The sequence below is a fragment of the Schistocerca serialis genome, chromosome 9 (assembly GCF_023864345.2).
Source record: "Schistocerca serialis cubense isolate TAMUIC-IGC-003099 chromosome 9, iqSchSeri2.2, whole genome shotgun sequence".
Taxonomy (NCBI): Eukaryota; Metazoa; Arthropoda; class Insecta; order Orthoptera; family Acrididae; genus Schistocerca; species Schistocerca serialis.
The window spans coordinates 207,996,973-208,018,704 of NC_064646.1; the positions used below are offsets into that span (position 1 = coordinate 207,996,973).

Genomic DNA, 21,732 nt, shown 5'->3' on the forward strand with positions numbered 1-21,732 from the left:
TACTAAACCTACTAAATATTGTCGTATTTTTACGCCTGTAAAAAGGCCACCAGCGCAGGCATTCAATCAAATTCTGCCATATAGATTCCAATCTAAATGTAGAGTTCTGTTGCTATTAATATCTCGTTACTCTCCCTAGTGCAATGTGGGCTTTATTATCATTGATAATCGACACTACTTCCGTGAGACAGTACTACAGTAACATCCTCTTTCTCCCATCTATCATAACTATTGCTACTGTCTTTACTTCATAAGGACAGTATTCTTACACATTTGAAATCTAAACGTATTTTATCTGGTCTATGGATATATTTCTCTTCCCTAAAAAGCCCACATGCGCACGTTCCACATACTCCGCTATCATAGTTGTCCGTGCCAGTGTGCTGTGCTTGGCTGACCTACAAGAAGGGGAGGTGAGTGGGACAATTCGCGCAGAGAAATTCGCATCCAAGATCGTCAGAGAATCGTCTCAGCTCCAAAACAAAAGACCGAGATTGGTTATCGAAACAAATCTGCATCTACCCTCTGAGCATCAGAAGTGTTTTCAGCAAAGCTGCCACAGATCTTTAAGAACCGACTGTGGCCTCTGTACGAAAGTGGCAAGCGTCATTCATGTCAACAAGAACCACGATTTGCAGATGGATGCATCCAGTGCAGTGGCCTCAGTTGCTGCCGACAGAACCTCCTCCATATCTTGGACGAGATCTCTCATCAAGCAAACATAGTGGAAACTGGCCTTTCCTTCAGCCGCCTAACGCTGAAGGTTTCAATGACACTCAATTCCACCCTCCTAGGTTGCTCGGGTCTTTCGGGAGAACAGAGAAGGTGTCGCGTGCTGGCTCGGAGATACTTTCAGCAGTGAGCAACATTTCAAACGTTTTCAAAGCGTGGGGAGACAGCTACGCGTGCGCTTCACGCTTTCGCCTCCCGTCCAGAGATTCACGATCCCGTTACCGATCCCCATTTACTGTCAGGGAGGCACTGGCAGACCGAGACATGCGAAACGGAAGGCGCTCCGACGTAAGAGATCCCAGGTATTACTATAGCCTCCAGAGCAGCCAAAGCATCTGTTTCAGGTACCACAACGTCACCTCATCCCAGGGCAGTTGACCGGTCGACTGTGGCTGACACAGCTTCCAGCTTTTTACCGACAGTGGCTAGTATCTTCTGCATCTGTACGTAACAGACGCAGATCATATACGTCTTCAATCATGTTCCCTCAATACACAAGACAAAGGCATTAAACTTTACCCAAAAACTTTGTTAGTTATAAACTAAAAGTAAACTAAACGCCATCCGAACAGATTGCGTAACGCCTAGCGTACTAACCGACCGCCGTGCCATCCGAAAAAGGTATTCGTCGTAGGTTGCTGTTATGGAGGGACACGTGGGCAGCGCACTGCTCTCCCGTCAGTTGTTTGATTTCGTTAACGGAGCTGCTACTTCTCAGTCAAGTAGCTGCTCAAATGGCCTCACACGGGCTGAGTTCACCCCACTTACCAGCAGTGGTTGGGATACTCGGACGCTTACCCATCCAAGTGCTAGCCAAGCGCGAAAGTAGTTAGCTTAGATGAGCTGATGGAAATCAATGTTACCACTGAGGCAAGGCCGTTGGCCGTTAGATGTAAGAAAGTTCATACTAATCGACTCACTAAGATAGTCAAGAACAATTGACTTGTTCTCAGAAGCCCGTGAGACAAATATTAAACTAAAGCCAGCGTAGCAACCTGAAACGTCTGCTGCTGGAGCTGCCAGCACATTCGCAGCTGAACCATTGTTCGGCCGGTGAGGCCGAGCGGTTCTAGGCGCTTCAGTTTGGAACCGCGTGACAGCTACGGTCGCAGGTTCGAATCCTGCCTCGGGCATGGATGTATGTGATGTCCTTAGGTTAGTTAGGCTTAGGTAGTTCTAAGTTCTAGGGGACTGATGACCTCAGATGTTAGGTCCCATGGAACTCACAAGGGGAGGCCGCCAATTGTGAAATTCAGATTCGATTCATACCGCGCATAATAAAAGCTCATGGCCAGATGTGTAATGTGGCAAAGCACCAAGATGCACTTGTCAGCCGTTGTCGAGAAAATCGAGTTAAAAGAAACCGTTGTTGTCAAATACTCTCTACAATTAATGATTTTCCACAGCGTCGTGGCGCGGCGGTAAGCGCTCGGGTTCGTAATCCGAAGGTCGCCGGATCGAATCTCGCACCATGCAATTTTTTTTTTTTAGTATTTGTTTTTTGTAATTCAAATGTGTATATACACACACGCACACACACACACACACACACACACACACACACACACATATATATATATATATATATATATATATATATATATATATAAAATTCCTGGCAATCAGTTGCAACAATTATGCATAAAATAAGTTGTTGAAAGTCGTTTGTCGTGGAAAAACTGGCGACTTAGAACATCATTATGTTTTCCGCAAACAAAGTTGTATTTCACAAATGTTATTAATTGTCTTCATAATGTTAACCACGTATAGTTAACGGAAGACGTAGAAACGATATTCCGAAACGAATACGTATAGCGTAAGTCAAACGTTCGAATTAGAATAGAGACCCCACGAACACAAATTCGCTGTGGCAGGTATGAAATATAAACTCCGTTACTCGCTCGTTACACTTGAAGGACAGATGTTGAATGGGCCGAAACGAGTCACCACATAACAGCGTAGTTGCCTGCTAACTTCGAAAGAAGGTAGATGCGGTCCCTAGCGGAACTTATAACATCGTCGAAAATCAATAGGGACGGGAGAGCTTTGGTACACCCTGCTAAAAGAACGGAAAAATGGAGGCGGTACAATTGGAGAGCGATCCGCCTTCACCAGCATGCATAAGCAATTCATTAATAGTTTATATATATATATATATATATATATATATATATATATATATATATATATATATATATATATTACAAAAAACTAATAATAAAAAAAATTGCATGGCGTGAGATTCGATCCGCAGTCCTTCGGATTACGAACCCGAGCGCTTACCGCTGCGCCACGACGCTGTAGAAACTATTAATCGTAGAGAGTATTTCACCGCAATGGTTTCTATTAACTGTCGATTTTCTCGCCAACGGCTGAGAAGTGCATCTTGATGCTTTGCCACATTACACCTCTGGCCATGAGCTTTTATTATGCGCAGTATGAATCCAATCTGAATTTCAAAATTGGCGGCCTCCCCTTGTCAGAGCCATTGGAACCATTTGAACCATTGTTCTTTTGTGAGCTCTTGTCCATAACTAAATACTGGTGTTCCTTATTGGGAACTGCCTCTTTACATAGTTTGCTGAACAAGTAAATCTCTCTACGTCTTTTAGTTGCGTTTCGTATTTTCGTAGTTATTCTTGGAGCAGCTGCCTCACGGTTGCGGACACTGCTTTCAAAGTGGTCAGGCGTCTTCGTTGCTATTAGATCCTACACATTGCCATCACGACTAGGCTTCCGAACAATCTACTCTTTGAAACTTCCTGGCAGATTAAAGCTGTGAGTCGAACTGGGACGTCACACTGGGACCGTTTGCCATACGCTGGCATGTGCTCTACTAACTAAGCTACCCAAGCACAGCTGAGGATCCGTTGTCACTGATATACTTCCGCCTGTTTCCTGTATCCTACATGTCAAGTCCTCCTACGGAACTTGCAAGACTAACATTTCTGGAAGACATGCCTTCGTCACAGCCTAGAGGATGTTATCAGAACGAATTTTGCACTCAGCCTAGTAGAGTGCACTGATATTATACTTCTTGGCAGACTGAAACACGTGAATCGGGTGTAGGTAGTTCAGTGAAAGGACAGAGGAAAAAGTCATGGGACTGAGTCCTAGTTTGGAATACTGTTTAAATCTGCCAGGAAGTTTCATATTAGTATACACTCCTCTGAAGACTGAGAACACCATTGTGGTATGTGTTCCAGGTAGTTGTCAGAGAAGTAATGCGGTAATGTTTCACAGGATGTCTTGACACGCACAAATTTTGCAGAAGTTTAGTTTTTCCAATCAGTGTTGGAAGATAAAAGTCTCGTCTGATGACTGCAGTATGACTGAAGAATTTAAGCCGGTGTGTATTTGGGATTTCTGTACAGTTTCAGGTAACATCTGGTGGTCAGTAGAAGGAATTAATATAAGTTTATGCCCATTCTTGATACTGGATCTTGTCCAGACGGTCTTGCATATCATTTCTGTTTCTATCGTCTTCGATTTGAGTTTCCTTTCTACTGCGACAAAAACAGCACCTCCATTTACTATTAGTCTATCCTTTTGATAGATTTTAGGCAAAATATCTCGCAGAACCTTAGAAGATGCAGTTTCAATCCTTCCACTCAGAGGAGAACCAGTGGTGCCACATTCAGTTCTCGGGACAGTGCTGCAAATCGAGAACTTTGCTTTAACTCCGTGAGCAAGACTGGCATTCTCAAACTTCTCCGCTAGTCACTGGAATTATCCAATTATTACTTCGGGAGCCAGATGATATCATCGCTTGCTCCAGTGTCCGGCAAAGTCTCCACTTGGTTTCACTCTATTCCCTCAATGGCTGATCAAATGTATCTTCAACAAGCTGAATGAGGAGCCTAGCTTACACACTGAGTGTACCTCTTGACATAGGACACTGTCCGTCTCACGACAGGAGAAGTGAGAGTCACTGATGGCATTTCGCTTTCAGTGGTAGCTGCACCTCAAACTTGTTGGTTAGATGGATCGGTAAAACACAATGAGTTTTCATAGGTCGCTGGATCTTCTATACAGGACGTCTAAATTAAATCCAACATCTTCATAAAATCCTTAAAATAATTATAAAATCAAGTTATAAAATAGTGAACTGAACATTAGCAGTGAAGTGCTCCAGTAGTCACTGAACTCACTCTTACTCTAGAAGATACAGAACACACAGGACTGGAAAATAATTGGAGTAGATTTGATATCTTTGGTACATGACTCTCGAAGCCCTCTCAACACAATGACAGCATATTCCGAATGCCTCACAGTAGCCGTGGTGAATTCAGGCTGCTTATGGACGTCAACTAACTCATACCGTATATGAGGACAGAATTCACAGTAGATTTGCATTATAGCTGGTGGAATGTTCTACAGAACTGTAAACAAATAACTTTTAAATAAGCTCCGTCAAATGAAAACTCTTACTAATTTGTTTAAGAACACAAGAATGTACTATTCAAAACGAGATTTCTATTAAGACCACAATAAATCTGGGATAAAAGTTAATGATATTCGGCAAGTTGACGTTACAGCCGCTAAAAAACAAGAAAATGGTGTTAATTTACGATTAATGCTGGTAATATGCACACCTACTGAAAGAAAAAACTGAATGTACCACGATATATTAATTATAGTTAATCTACACCACAGAGGCCAAGTTACTATAAAATTGTTATACACACCAGTTTTCCTTCAAAAAAGCTTGCAAAATGTACGTTTATTTGCGATTATGGACACTGAAATCCACAATGAACACTATTGCTGAACTTGTATAAAACACGAATGTTGATCACAGTTGATTCTCTAGTAGAAATTAGTTTTTACTGCCCTTTATGCACTGTTTATATGACGACACATGTGAGACCTTTCATACAATCAACACGGAAAGCGCGTTTAAATCCTTTATTTTATGTTGTAGGACCTAGGTTTTCGGGACGAATTTACCTGACACACTTTATTTTAAAAAATGGTTCAAATGGCTCTGACCACTATGGGACTTATCACTTGAGGCCAACAGTCCCCTAGAACTTAAAACTACTTAAACGTAACTAACCTAAGGACGTCACACACATCCATGTCCGAGGCAGAATTCGAACCTGCGATAGTAGCAGTCGCGTGGTTCCCGGCTGAAGTGCCTAGAACCGCTCGTCCACAGCGGCCGGCCACTATATTTCACTCGGACACAAATGGAATACCTGAAGTCACATTTTTTAAGAAAATACAAGTAAATCAACTTGCTAATTCCTTGGGTTGTGCACTTAACTTGTTTCTTGGGACCTTTCACACTGGAATGACAAAGGTGAACGCTGCAGCTTCCGGAAACTTCACAAAAACGAGGTAAGATCTGGAGAAAGCATGTCTTCCGCTGTGGGCGGCTATCAACGGCCAGTAGGTGCTCCTGCGATAACCTCTGTCTTTCAGAACAGCACCGAACACAAGACGCCCTCAGTTCTCGATTCGATACACTTCCGTCTCCGTTCTCCCCTTAATTTTTGCTCTGCATGACTCCCACATTACCAGTGAACCCATTCCCTCGTATATTGAAACATGCGTTATCTTGTCCCTTTTTCTACTTGGACTTGTTGATACATTCCTTTCTTCATTGACTTTGATAAGGAGCACCCAATTTCACACCAAATCGGTCCAACTGATTTGCAGCTTTGTTTCGTTGCAGATGTCAAATACTTCGCTCATTCGTTTTTTTTTTTTTTCAGTGTATATGATGCACCATATATCTATTACCTGAGTATTTTTGTCATGATTTTTTCAAGACTAATAGTGTTGCCAACGTTCCCTGTGCCAAAATATATGCCATTCAGGTACTGTTTGTTCTATGGGTGTATAAGTAAGTGTGTAGACAAGAGATGTCGATATAAGAGCGTCAAAGGAGCAGATTAGGATGCTATTAGTTTTCATCTTAATTCTGTTGTGCTTTGTGTGTATCGTAGCATGTCAAGGGATCACGTCTAATTACGAGGTGTGAAAGAATGTGCGCGCCATCTGTGGCCCGAAAAATGTAGGCAGATCTTCCGGTATGTGTGAGAGCGAGTGACAGACGCACTAATAACAGAATGGAAACTACACAATTGAGAATTTGTATGCTGGTAGCCGTGGCTAAGAGACAGTATGCATCACGAGTAATAACACGAAACATTCCATTCGAAAGAAATATATATATACCATTTTGTTAAGTTAACTTGGTGTTCTGTAAACCCGTATTTGGGAAAATCATACTATTTATTATCCATGAATTAGTATAATCTATTAGTAGTAAGAGGGAGAGCTTTCGTTAAGAGATTAATATACGTAAACTTTTTAGTGGTTCAGACATACACAGCTGGCAAGAAAGCGGAGTGTAACTGGGCAAATTAACGAAGAACTCACAAGGACAATGCGGAGCGATGCAATACAGCACTCTCTCTGAAGAAAATGTATCTAGAAGATGAGACTGAAATTCTTGTTGTAAAGAACTCGGTTTTCTTTTGTCTGGGAAGACGATGTGATGTAAACAGAAAGTGCATTGTGTTTTATTTGTTGTATAGTACTGTTGTTGGAGACTATTCAGCGTGAATTAAAACTGAAAAGCACACTATGTTACGACTTGTGGTCAAATTGAAGCAAGCCAGATGATATTCTTGAAATAGCATTAGGCCACACATCAAGCTATTGGCCATGAAAAGCCTTGGGAATGGAGTATTTTGCCACCTGAGGAAAGATACATGTATGTGGTACGCAAATCTCTACTGTAAGTGAAATATGTCTCAGTTATTCTCGAGTTATTCACGAGTGGATCATTGTTAGCTGGTTGTACAGGAATTTATATAGTTCTACTTTCTCAGTACTCAAATGCAAAACTGTAATAAATGGAATTCGTGAAAAAATTGATATTAGTCATTGTAGTGAAAATCTGTTTGTAGCACTAGAAAGAAGTTTTGTGAGGAGATTAATTTATGTAAATTTTTTAGCGGTTCATACGTATACAGTTGGCCAAGCAGCTGAGTGTAACTGCATAAATTAAGACTTCCAAGTTGGGTTTTCAGTAATATAACATAGAACTCACGATGACAACGTTGTGCGATATACCATAGCACACACTGAGAGGAAAATACATCGCGAAGGCGAGACTGAAATTTTTGTTGTAATAAGTACTGTTTTGTTTTGTCTGTGGAGATGATGTGATGTAAACTTAAAGTGCACTGTGTCTTTTGTTCTAGGGTACTGCTGTGTGGAGACTATGCATCGTGAATTAAAACTTAAAAGCACACTTTGCTACGACGTGTGGCAAATTGAAGCAAACCGGATGATATTCCTGAAGTAGCGTTATGCCAAACATCAAGGTATTAGCCTTAAAAAGCCTTGGGAATGGATTATTTGGCCACCTAAGGAAAGATACATATATGTGTTGCGCAAATCTGTACTATAAGTGAAATATTTCTCACTTATTCACGATTCGATAAACGTTAGCTGGTTGTATAACAGTTTATGTACTTCTACTCTCTCAAGACTCAACTGCAAAACTGTGTCATAAATGGAGTTCATAAAAAAGTGGATATAGGTCATTGTAGTGGAAATGCAGTAATACAAACCTTTTTCAGCTTTCCTGTGTAATAAAAAGAGAGCATATCACAATGTTCACAGAAAGGCAAGATATTCGGAACACTCGATGTAAAGCTTCTGATTATTTAATGAGTTTAGGCCAGAAACGATGTTCAGAAAGCATAGTTATTACTACCGTAAATCGAAGCAATCACAAAACATTAGGTTATAAGGGATTTAATGTCGCTGTACTGGTTTCAGGAATCAAATACTGGGTAAAGTGAATGTAATGGTTAAGCTCAAGCACCTGTACCAAAATTTCTGATATTAATGCTGCTTGTTACATTCACACAGTTAACGCTTGTATCCCATTTGAATTGAACTGCATTCCTATGATGTGTTGATAGCGATAGGTGGAACTTTCCTATTTTTAATTTTGTGAAATGTGACTGGACTGGAGAGGATTGCTATTATTTATACTTATGTACATCTGTGATGTAATCCCAAACACTAAAAGTGCTGTAATTATAGAAACACTATTTGATAAAACGAGCTGACACAACAGAAACTGTTTAACTGTGTTTCAATTAACCTCAACAAATTAATTAAAAAGTACCCCTGTAAACTAAAGCTATCGTGTGGAATTTTACGTTGTGTAATGCAGTGTCACAATATGTGGCATCACAATATGTGCCTTTCAGTTCCACCAGAACAGAATAAAAATACTACATAAAATTAATAATGAAATTTGAATGTATAAATCATCGTAATGTTTTTATAAAACTGTCCTGTATACTTATGTATCCATTCTGTCTAAACAAAATTTTAAATGCTGAATAATGTACACGCAATTGTAATACTGCACTGTGAAAGTAAAGCTGTCGGCATAAGAAATTAAATCTGACCTGAACTTTGCTTAGACTGACCTGATAATGAATTTTGAATAACGACACATTATTAAGAATGCTAATGTTATAGTCTGACTGAACTATAACTGGCCCAAACGAATTCGGGTGGCTTACCTGTGGCAACAAGCACCTCTTACTGGTCAAAGTGACGAACATTAAATATGAAACTTACCAGCAAGCAGGCTAAATAAAAGTCTTCTGCAAGTGAAACGCAAGGACATGCTTGTTATAAAGAAATTTTGTCTCAGCAATAGTCACTTTGTTCCGCAGGGTGCAATGCGGCGAAACATATAATCTGATTCGAACTTGTGAAATGAATGTAGGAAAAATTGCTCCTAAAAACCGTATTGCAAAAACTAAAACTCACTATCTGATTGTTCCTATCATCTTTAAAAATTTGTGTTTTGTAACTAATTTTACTGTGTCGAGGGATTAATTACTGAAACACATTGCTAAAACTATAGCCCCTGATTGTAAGCGATGTGAACAGGAAACATCAATTATTCTCGACTGAACAATGAAATCAACTACCCCAAGCCAATAAAGAAAAAAATTTGTACAAATTATAAAGAGCCTATCATTTTGTCGAAAATGGAAGGTTTATTTAAAACCCTTAACATGGTTTCAACGTTTACGAAAACTTGTTCAAAAGGCAACAGTGACAACTGAATTATATGCTGTGACATAGTGACATTAAAATATAGCAGGTGCATCAGCTGTAAATTGATGATGTAATACATACTGACAACAACCATGCTTTGCATGTTTTAATTATTATGGAGGTGAAATTTTATATGTGACTGACGCTTTCCGGTTGTATGTTAACATACCTCTGCACAACATGTAACCCAGTTGTCCTTGTTATCATTCGATGAAAACTTTTTTATAGATGTTGAATCCATGGTAAGAAGCTTTAATTAAACCTTCCAACATGTATCTGACTGGATGTTTATAATTTCCACAAAAAGATATCATCGTACATTTTCTGCTTCCCCCATCTACACAATTCTAGAAAAGAAAAAAATCCACTAAAACTTCGCATTTTTTAAACTTATCACAATTACACGCCAGCAATCAATGTAGCAACACTTTACCTCAAGAAAATATTGAATTGTCCAATTAATATTTACAAAATAAGAATTCACCATTCATTATCTTCTGCAATATCCTCTCTCTACCTTCAAAACAATTTCCATCTGTTGATAACATAGCCAACAAGCAACTCTCTCACTAACTTCTTTTAGAATGCGCAATACAGTGACAATACTCTTGACAACCTTAGATGACACTGCTTGTGTTTAGTTCCTCAGTGGCATAATGTATCAACTATAGAAAACATCTGGCTGTCAACTATTCAACATGAACATGTGAAATATGATGGATAAAATGAAAAAATAGGTTGCATCACTTTCCCTGAATATCAAAAACAAACTGGAAACCTACTATAGGATATGTGTAAAATGCTAGAATTAAACCAACAATGGTATCTGTTGTTTATGATCAGCCATTCTAATTGAAAATGTAATATTTTCCTGTCTTGTTACATCACTCACTGTGGGTTACTGTGGAAGGCTATTTGAGTGCGATTATGATGGTGATTAGAATATAACTCACTTTGCTTAGTCATGTATTGCTTTTCTTTTAGATCCATGGGCTCTTTCGATGAAGTAGTTCTGTCATAACGGCATGAACATTCTCGTGTCCTTCTTGATCCTCATGATCTTCATATGTTCTTTAGATTTAGCTGAATCAAATGTTATTTTGTGGAATACCTTACAAAGGTTGAATTAAGGAACTTCCTATGGATTCATTGTATTCTATTTCCAAATGCCTTGCAGTCTTCGTTAGAGGCAGTGTTATCAGTCTACGTGATGTATGATTCCTCCTTTATTCCTCTGAGTTTTATGTTTATTTGTGAATGCATGTTATGATTTGTGTATGCTATGTGTATATATTGTTCCTCAGTACATTTGTCATCTGCTCGTTCCTGTCGCTGTTAGTGTTGCTTTTGCTTCTTTTGTTTAGAGTTTATCTTATCTGCATAAGCTTTTTATGTTGGTTTTTAGTAGTGGAGATTTATTTCCACTGCTCTGTAGTGATGTCTTGGTGGTAATACGATATCTCTGCAAAACCTGAGGTGTCCTTCAATGATCGTTAGAAATATTATTTTCTCTCATTTTATAGATAACCTTAATATATAAATATGTAAATAAATTAATCATATCAGTCTTGAGATCTGGAAGACAAGAATCACCGAAAAAAGTCGTTTATTTTAGCAGCCAATCGAAATGAATCTAAAAATGTCTCTATATAATAATGTTGAATGTATTTGTAAGAGGTTAATAAATAATACAGTTACTTTAGTTGGAGTTTATAAGAGAGCTGGTTTGGTAACATGCACTCTTATGTGTTCTAAATACAAGTGATGTCAGTGTGGATATGAGGTAGTCTATATTTGTAATTATATTACTGGTTTCTGAAGAATTAGGAGATCACATACTTAGGAATCAATAGCAACAAATGAAATCAAGATCAGCAATGAAACAACCGAATTCTGTACCTCTTAGGAAACAATAAACTGTTTGAAAACTGACAGGCACATTGCAGTGGGTAATAAACTTGAACATGGTCTGTAGTAGGTTGTTATGTGATTTTTATTTAATCATGTGATTAACTAATGTCAATTACTGGTCACTTTCAAGCACATGCAGAAACCAACATGGAAAAGCACTACATTATCTGCATACATCACTATGAATAACGAACATTTTACACACCTCACAGTATGATAAAACATTACTGCACAGATTCCTTACAACCGCATTAAGTGGGACCACAACTATGGATGGCTGTGATGATCATTAGGAAGTACATCACTATGGCAGCAGGTTTGTCAATGCTTGGAAACTGAACAGCTAAAATGCATCAAAATAAGGATGTATGATTGTACTGAAGTCAATTATGAATATGGTTGCCTGAAATTCCGCACATTAAATGTGAACAGTGAAGCAGCAAATTATAATACTTCGAGTATTTCAGTTTACTCTCACTGAATAGAAATAAAAGTATCAGTCTACCTCCTCATATATGGTGATTTTATTTGAAAATGTAACACGTTTCAGTAATTTTATATTGCCTAATGAAAGAAGTATAGTAAAATTCAGTCCCATAGCATCAAAAATAGCTCTGGCTCTGTTGAAATAACAAAAATTTAGGCAGTGTGTCTGTATCTTTCCATCGTAAAAGAAATTTTTAAAAAGTTTGAAATTAGGGCATTTCTTTGTAAACATGCCTCATTAAGCATTACTTTAGGGATGAATAAGTGAAGCATTTCCATAAATTTAAGAAGTACTGCACCTTGAAAATAAAAGTAAGTTTTGTAACAACTTTATGTTTCCTGACACTGTTGTAGAGGATTGCTAAGGATGTTGAAATAGAAGATGATACAAATACAAATAAACAATTTTTCAGCAGTGTTTTGGTATTTAGAAATTTATTCTGGATGTGCTAGAAGGAATATATTAGCATAATTACACAAGATCTTTACGAAAAGTTACTCTATTTATTTTAACAGTCCACACAATTTATACTGATGGTACCTGGTACTGTGTGTTTTGTAACAACAGAATAAGCATTAACTGTCTCCCACCCAAAAATTCACATGTTATGCTATTGTGTATGATAATTTTCTGGGAATAATGTTTTATTCAAAAGGCAAAAATAAATACTGGGTATTATTTTAATATAATATAAACAGCAGCACCCTTATTTCTTTCAGATGATATTTATATTGTGGTCTTGTTCCTCTCTCCAAACTACAAAACAATTTTTATATGGTTTTAGATTTTTATTGCACTAATTTCATATTGTACTCTTGTCTCATGCTATCTGTAGCGAATGGTTCAAAAGTGAACTTATCTTTGTACAATATAGATTGTATGACAGTAACTAATATATCACTGCTGCAAATGGCAATATAATTTGCATTTTACATTTTAACATTAAATTCTGAGTAAACTTTTTAGTCACTTAAACTTTCAAATGAAGAACATTACTCATGCACATTTTTATCTTAGTAGGTTAAAACTCTCTACAGAAATTATAACTTTACTAATCCTGTAGACGGCAATAACTTATAATAAGAAACAGAAAGGAAAATATGACTAACTGACTGTCTGTATTTCAACATTCAATTTCGTATTGGCAAGATAAAATTAATTAACATGAGTGATAAAAGATGATACATAACTTCTTTGCTAAGCATCCTGTAAGTCGACCTTATTCTGTTTTAAGTACTTCTACTTTTTAAACGCAGTTGTAGTACCTGTTGGAAAAAAGTCCTTTACCAGAATAAGCATTATACACACTGGAACACAATTCAGTTGTAAAATTATAGTGAAAGGGCAGGTGTAAAATAGTTGTAGGAGTTCCCTGCAGATTGTAGACAGTGAAGAGTTCAGGCACTAGCGTCCATTCATTTGGCCCAGGAGAGCATAGTAGGAGTATGATGCATTATCCAACTGAAATCAAATGGAACAATGTCAATATAAAAGAAATGGTCTATATGAAGAGCAAATTCTGTTTGTATTTCACTTTCCAACTTGACTCATTATTAGTTGAAACTAATCACCACTATGGATTGTATTTCTATATGGAATAACAATACTTATGGAAATCCATATTCCTGTTCAAATTTCTAAACTCACCGAGTTTTTTGCTGTTTTGAAGCGCAACAAAACTCATACGAAAACGCTATCAGGTCCTGAATGTTACCTCATATCCTAATTATAACTATCTTGGAACTTTGTAAGAAAGCTTAACAATATATCTAGAAACAATAATAAAATGGTGAAGAAGGTATATTACCACAGAGAACAAGCATGTCAAATACAGTACTGGTTCTTACATTGTGTGGTGGGTATCAAACAAATACTCTTTACAAGGATATTTACTATAAAACTGCATTACATAATGTAAGTTTATGGGCCAGAAATATTCTGAGTATGATACCAACCTACTAGTGACAGACTTTGCTATCTATAAATGCGGCAGAAGTACTGCACAGCAAAGAATAACCTCAGATGTAACAAGAAGTTAATCACATTTTTCTAATCAGCCTATCACTCTTGTGTTTAATAACTTCCAAACTTCATCCACTTTGCACTGAACCATAAATTGATTACTGAGAAGCAATGTTCTAGATTTGGTTGTGTGGGAGTGGATAATATTATGTATTAGTTTTCCCAATATATCTGTCTTTCTCCATGATTTTTTAGACTGTCATTGTCTTTACAAATATCAATACCATATCTAATAGCAGTTTGTGAGTAGTACAGACAGTACCTGTCGAGATTTTATATGCAAGTTGAGACAGGACGTGAGTCACGTGCTTTGAGTGGTTATACTGTTGGTAATGCTGGACAAAAAAACTTCAAATGAATGCATGCCCTTTTCGTAACTGTATCCGACTTACAACTGCTTCAAAATCATGGACGTTAGTCACATGTCCTCCTTCACCAGCACTCACATGCAAATACAACCAATGTGACCTTAAGCAACACAATGCTCTCTTTACTGACCATTTAAATGTACATTTAACTTGTGATCTGGTATTATTGATGACGATCTCATTGGTCTAGTTTGTTTTGGATAACCGTCTTAATGGAGCAGGTTATCGTGATTTCCTTCAGAATGTGTTACCAGATTACTTGGGAGATATTCCTTTGCCAAAACGGTGCCTTATGTACTTTCAGCACAGCGGTACTCCTGCACTTCCCATATGGCAGCTGACACAGTACCCAACTGGAATATATCTTGGGCGTTGGATCGAGCGCCTTGAGTCGTTTCTTGGCCATCGAGATCACCCAATCATACTCCATTACATTGCTGTTTGTGGGGTTGGTTTAAGAGCAAAGTCTATTTGAACAGAATGGATACAAGGGAGGAATTTTTAACACGTATTTCACATGTGAAACCTGAAGGACAGTAGGAAAGAGTTCAGATCAGCAACACAGCAGCTGTCTACGAGAGCTGCATAATGCATTGAAGTTGAAGGTGGACTTTTTGAACATTTTTTGTGAAGAAATATACGAGGTTAAACAAAACGTATATCCTGGTCTCCCTTTCTTGAAATGATACAGGTGAACTATTTTGGATTTTTTCACTAGTTTTGAAGTAGCTCACTTGTTCTTCCCTGCAAATGCGGAAAATACAGTCTAGCGGACTCACATGGTCGGAGCATCCTGTGTATTGCAGTCACTCTTTGTGGCAGTCATACTGCAGCTAGGCAATAAATGTGCTATGGATATCCTTTGCTGGTACGCACAGATCCCAGCAGTTCGACATCGCATATAGGTAGGGATCACTGGTTAAACAGTAGCTGAGCTGATACTGACCGAGAGGAAGGCGGCCCTGTCGATGGCGTAGCAGTAGCCGGCAGTGAGGACGAGGCGCTTCTGGGCGCGGCACAGCAGCAGGCGGAGGGCGCGCTTGAAGGCCGCGCTCGACCCCACCCAGGAGCAGCTGTACCCTGCCGTCGATACCGCTTCTGCCTGTTGACATCCATACGTGACGTCTCACTCCCTCTGTGGATCGTGCTGCGTTGCTTAACTTAAAAAGAGCTATAGATTAGTTGTTAGATTCATACTGGACTAACTGAAAACCATGGAAAAGCTTGTAAACCTCATTACAAAGGAGCTGTAGGAGAGTGCATATTGTACCTGTATTAAGTGATCTTCGTAATCGTCATATTGGGATTACACTAAGACTCAGACGTTAGCCATTGTTCATCTTGGGACTTGGAGATGAAATGTAACCTCGTGGAGGCCACAGGCTATTTGTGGATGATATGGTTGTGTCAGGTAACATTGGAGACATGTAGGCTAGCGAATTAAACCATGGTGAGACAATGAACTTCAATGGAATTAAGATGAGAAGACAAGTAGTGTGGAACGTAACAGCCGGCCACGGTGGCCGAGCAGTTCCGGGCCCTTCCGTCCAGAAACACGCGACTGCTACAGTCACAGGTTCGAATCCTGCCTCGGGTAGGATTCTAATGTGTAATGTCCTTAGGTTTAATAAGTAAGGGTTCTAGGGGGACTGATGACCTCAGATGTTAAGTCCCACAGTGCTCAGAGCCATTTGATCCATTCTTGAACATAAGAGAAGGGAACGACCTCTTGTATCGGCCATGGAATCGCTACCGGACTATCTGAGACAGATGCTCGCACACGGATGGTCAGCATAATGACAGAGGGAAGGACTCACACACGGCCAGCCCATTCCGCTTGTATTTGGCGGGTCGCTTGTGCACAACTTAATGTGAGAGACAGTGAGATAATTTGGTTCAACAACCCACCGCCTGTGCACAACCTAATGTGAAAGACCCTGAGATAATTTGCGAAAACTACCCTAAAGTTAATGACGTGCAGTCGACTGAGAATTGATGAGCTCGATAAATAAATTAAAACTGAGGATTTAGCATCAACATATGCAGTTCACAAATTTTCTTAGAAATTGATGAATGAAACTTCCAGTTAAGTGCCCATAAGTTAAGGGCTGGTCATGAAAATCACCGATGGCGTAGCGATCAAGCAACCTGTCTGCGCACTGAAGAAACTGCCTCTGATTACCAGTTGAATTCTGCAGGGTGTCAAACTATTTTCCGTTTTGATACTAGTCAGTATGGGAGGAGTCATAAGATAAGTAAATCAATAAGGAAAATAAGAAGTTGAAAACTTGTTTTTTCAAATGTCTGTGATCAACACTGCTGGAAATAAAGTAGTACACCCTTTCAGAGATTTCCTATTCACTCAAGATTTATTATTTCAACAGTGCATTTGGAGTACATAAAATGTTCACAGATCAATAGCACAAGAGGTTCTGAAGTTCTAAAGAGGGAAATTATTCGCAAATGTATCATGCGTAATTTGTGATAAATGAAGTCCCTCTTCACCTGCTGTATGACTTTCTATGTTACCTAGTCATGTTAACTACAAATACCCCATTTACTAAAATGGTCGCTATTCTCCTGCATGACGTAATGTCACACCTTTATTATCCTAATATGGGTTTTGTGTGATTAACACGTCACTGCAGCTTAGTTCTGCTACGTCCTGTATTTCTATGTTCCCAAACTCGCTTTGAGTCGAGCTCAAGCTCACTGTCCATTAAGTGTGATAAGCTGATCTTCCACAAGCTCATGCCTCTAAATTTCCTTTGCCTTGGGATGTTAATAACAGCAACAGTGGCCAAATGGTCGGAAAACTGATTGGACATATTTCAGCACCGAGTAATGCTTTGGTCGCAGGGCCAGCGCAATTTCCTTGAGCAACTCTTACCTTACGGGTACATAAGCGACAGTCGAAACGTTTGTGGCCTCGATCTCTAGGAAAATATGCGTTTGCGGACGCCACATAATTCGATGAAACTCCTCATTATCTATCGATCCTGTCAAACATGAGACGATTACGTGTGATGAACTTCAGGGGCAGTGTTCTCTAAAACGGGGTAAGGGAGACGCGATGGAATGACAAAATATCTTATAGCCATTCATTTTAATTTATACATTAGTGACTTGCTAAATATGAACCAAATTTGTATTTGAGGCCTACCCCTGTGAGGACGTTGTTGGTCTTCTCAGGGTTTGTTCATCAGCACCTAACGTAGCCTCTGTTTTTGATTAACACTCGTCATCCAATACCACCTTCGCAATAATATTTTAAGTGGCTAATTTTCTGGTGGATGATTTTATCAAAATGTTGTTGCCAGAGAAGTATTATTAGTACATGAGTTGGGGTAGTTGCAGAAAGAGACGATATGGGGGGAACGATATAGGATGAAGGCTAATGTAGAAAGGGCTTTTAGCCAAGGGGCCAATGGGCTACGAACAAATGTAGGTACAATTTATTCGTATATCGTACCACAGCCATGAACTCTTCAAAAAACGGTGTCATGATTCCACCCTGCTGTTGCGTAATTAACACGCGTTTACGTCATCACGTTTCGCATGCTTGACCAGTTTCGGTCTTTCAGGCCATTCTCATGTTGTCAGTACCTACAGCATACGACAATGGCCTGCAAGGCTGAAATTTTCCAATTATGCCAAAAGCAAAAAGTTAACACTTGTTAGTTAAACAACACCCTAGGAGCAATCAGGACATTGTCCTTTAAAACATCTAACTATTTTAATACGAAAAAATAAATACATAGGTAATGTTATTTAGAGAAATAAGATGAAGAAAACGAAGAGAAGGAAATAGATTTACACATAAAGTACATATCAGTGAGGTATTCGAGAGATACAGTAAAAGAGCGGAACGGTAGAAGTGGATAACTGAATGAGGAGTAGGAGAGAAAAATTGGACGGATATGTGGTTTTCGGTCAGAAATGAGTTATTTGAAATACTAGCGACGTCCTTGAAATATGAAGAGAAAAGGAGAAAAATTATGAAACGAATTGGAGGCATAGGAAGGCACTTGAAACGTCGCGCCACTATTAGCCACAGATTTACAGGACACCTTTGTATTATAAGATTAATTTAACTGAAGCTTAAAGATGATAATGAATAACTTTAAGTTGAAAAATAATTTAGGTTAAATGAGAAAAGTAATACTTAAGGAATTGGCAAAATAACGCTACCTGACAATATAAAATTGAACAACTACGACACATGGCTGGATGTCGATGTACCTAAGTACATGTACACTGCGCCAAACATCATTAGGTGGCTTCCGCGTAATGACCATGAGAAAATTCGAGAAATTAGATGCAATAAAGAGGCTTACTGACAATCATTCTTCACAAGTTGGAGGGCTCAGTTAGTGGTACAAAAAGTGCACTCCGCCAAACACCATTAGGTGGCTTGTGGAGTATGATGCGGAGGTAGATAACACTGATGCTCAAATCATTATAGGCATTGAAAGCTGGGTAAAGCCGGATATAAGCTCAGCCGAAATTTCTGCGAAGAACCTAACGCTGTTCCGAAAAGATAGGCTAAACACGGTTGGCGGTGACGTGTTTGTTGCTCTCAGAAGGTGTTCATTCTTTCCGCACGCTATACGAGATTGGAATAATAGAGAATTGTGAAGGTGGTTCGATGAACCCTCTGCCAGGCACATAAATGTGATTTGCAGAGTATCCATGTAGAGGTAGACATTTAGGACATCTAGGGCTTCCTACGTACCTCTCATGCGACAGTACTGGGGTGTAACATTCAGTAGGATAATCCTCGTTCACACATGCAGTTGTCTCTGTGGTCTGTGTGATGTTAAGATACTCCCATCGCCAAGAAGATCACCAGAGTTTCCGTAGGCAGAACACGTATGGGGCCAGTTCGTAGGTCAACTGTATCCCAATGTCAGCATCCAGAAAATCAAGGAGCAGTTGCAACAGTTATTCTCCAGGAGAGGACACAACGACTTTATGACTTCCGTCCCAATTCAGTCAGTGCATGAATCCAGGTTAGAGAAAGTGCAATGTCATATTGATAAACAGGCCTATATTGCCTAGTTCTTTGTAAATTTGACTCGAATTCACATCAATTACCCTCTGAAACGTTGAAGTATCATTTCGTTTCCTCTTCCCCACCTAGGTCCCTCAGCCGGCCGGAGTGGCCGAGCGGTTCTAGGCGCTACAGTCTGGAACTGCGCGACCACTACGGTCGCAGGTTCGAATCCTGCGTCGGGTGTGGATGTGTGTGATGTCCTTAGGTTAGTTAGGTTTAAGTAGTTCTAAGTTCTAGGGGACTGATGACCTCAGAAGTTAAGCCCCATAGTGCTCAGAGCCATTTGAACCAATTTTAGGTCCCTCACTATGAGGATGCATATCATGTGTACTTTAAATACACTCTGTAATGGCCCTGAGCGTAACTTATCTTTGGCACTGGACGAGGTGAGTTTGCGTTAGCCAAAAATGCCTTTGAAGTGACAGAGGCAGCATTACCAACACCTCACTGACCCTGAACAACGTCGGGTAATAGGATTACGAAAATCTGGATGATCATTCTGGCATACTGCAGGAAGATTTGGCAGGTATGTAGCTAGTGTACGTGATTGCTGACAGCGGTAGTTATGAGAATATACAGTCGCAACAGGACTGGGCTGTGGGCGGCCGCGTGGCGCTGCCGAGAGGGACGACCTTCGTGATGACAGGGATCTTTCGCATCTGCAGCATCTGCAGCAGCAGTTTGATCAGCATTTGTCATCACAGTGACACAACGAACAGTTACAAATTGGTTACTTCAAGAACAGCTCCGAGATATACGCCCTGTAGCGTGCATTCCACCGAGCCCAAAAACCACCACTATTCACGACTTCAGTGGTGTCAAACGAGACCTTATTGGGGGCGCGGTGGAGGTTTGTTTTGTTGTCTGATGAACGGTGGTTCTGCTTCAGCGCCAGTGATGGCTGTGTGTTGGTTACAAGGACGCCAGCTGAGGGCCTACGTTTCTTAAAACTTTACCTTTGCATTTAATAAAGAATAGCCACTCTGCAATCTTAAAACAGCATCTTTGGATTTAATGAAGTTCCTCAGCTTTATCTAAAATTGCTTTTTTGGATCTACGTTTTTAAAATAAGTTTCAGACCCTCTCAATGATCCGCCACTTGAGCTAATCGCACACCCAGACGTACGAGGAATGGCCGTATTAGTGACAATCTAGTGTGCTGAATTCCAAAAGTGAATAGAGAGAGAGAGAGAGAGAGAGAGAGAGAGAGAGAGAGAGAGAGAGAGGGAGGGAGGGAGATATATACTGAGAAACAGAAACAGATATTAAGACAGAGAAATACAGAAACAGAAGGAAGTTCATTCTTTCATCCTAAAAATTGTGACTTAATAAAATCTTTATTTATTTTATATTAAAAGAAAGAATGGGCCAGAAAACCAAATACAAGGTTAAGAAAACATGATTCAAGATTAAATTGAAATTAGGTCATGTGCAGGATATCAACATGCTAAATTTCTCTGAATTGTTATCGTAATACTGTGTCATTCCCAGTAAAGCAAACCCATAACTTACTCAAGTTAAAGAAAAACAGTTAATAAGTAACAAATCAAATTCATTAAAGAATCCCACAATAAAATCTTTAAGTACGTAAAGAGCTTCATTGGTAAAAGAAATTAGAACCAATCAGATTGAGAGGTCATCAACATTTTGCGTTCTCCGTGTAGTGAACTGACTGCACCGCCTTCGCTTTGATTGGAAGTATGGCCCTGATCACTAGGCTCACGCACACTGTGGAAGAAATTAGTCACCCAGAGATGAGGTCACACTAATACCACGTAACGCCACCTGTAGCCCTCATAGTGGCCTATTTTCGGCGAATGAGAGAGCCCACAAGATTTGCAGACATGTTTTATCCACCTGAAGTCAGTCATTGCTGCTTAGTCCCCGTAGAGGTACCAAAATAGCGATAACTGTGACTGCTACGTTTCGTCCACTGTTCCACATTTCCTATGAAATTATGCGAGGGGCGTTCATTCAGAAACACAACACCTTTTTTCCTCAACCAGTTGGTTTAAAAGTTCGAGATTTATTGTGGTACAACGTGG

General features: G+C 39.4%; 1 protein-coding gene across 1 annotated transcript in view; it reads right to left on the minus strand.

Annotated features, from left to right (window-relative positions):
• Positions 1–13,645: 13,645 nt before the first annotated feature.
• LOC126419479 (odorant receptor 2a-like) overlaps positions 13,646–21,732 on the minus strand; it is a 47,288-nt gene continuing 39,201 nt past the window's right edge. Inside the window, exons 4-5 of the mRNA XM_050086668.1 lie at positions 15,578–15,733; positions 13,646–13,702 (exon numbers count right to left, since the gene is read on the minus strand). Of these exons, the coding sequence (XP_049942625.1) occupies positions 13,646–13,702; positions 15,578–15,733 (213 nt within the window). The remainder of the gene's footprint in view (positions 13,703–15,577; positions 15,734–21,732) is intronic.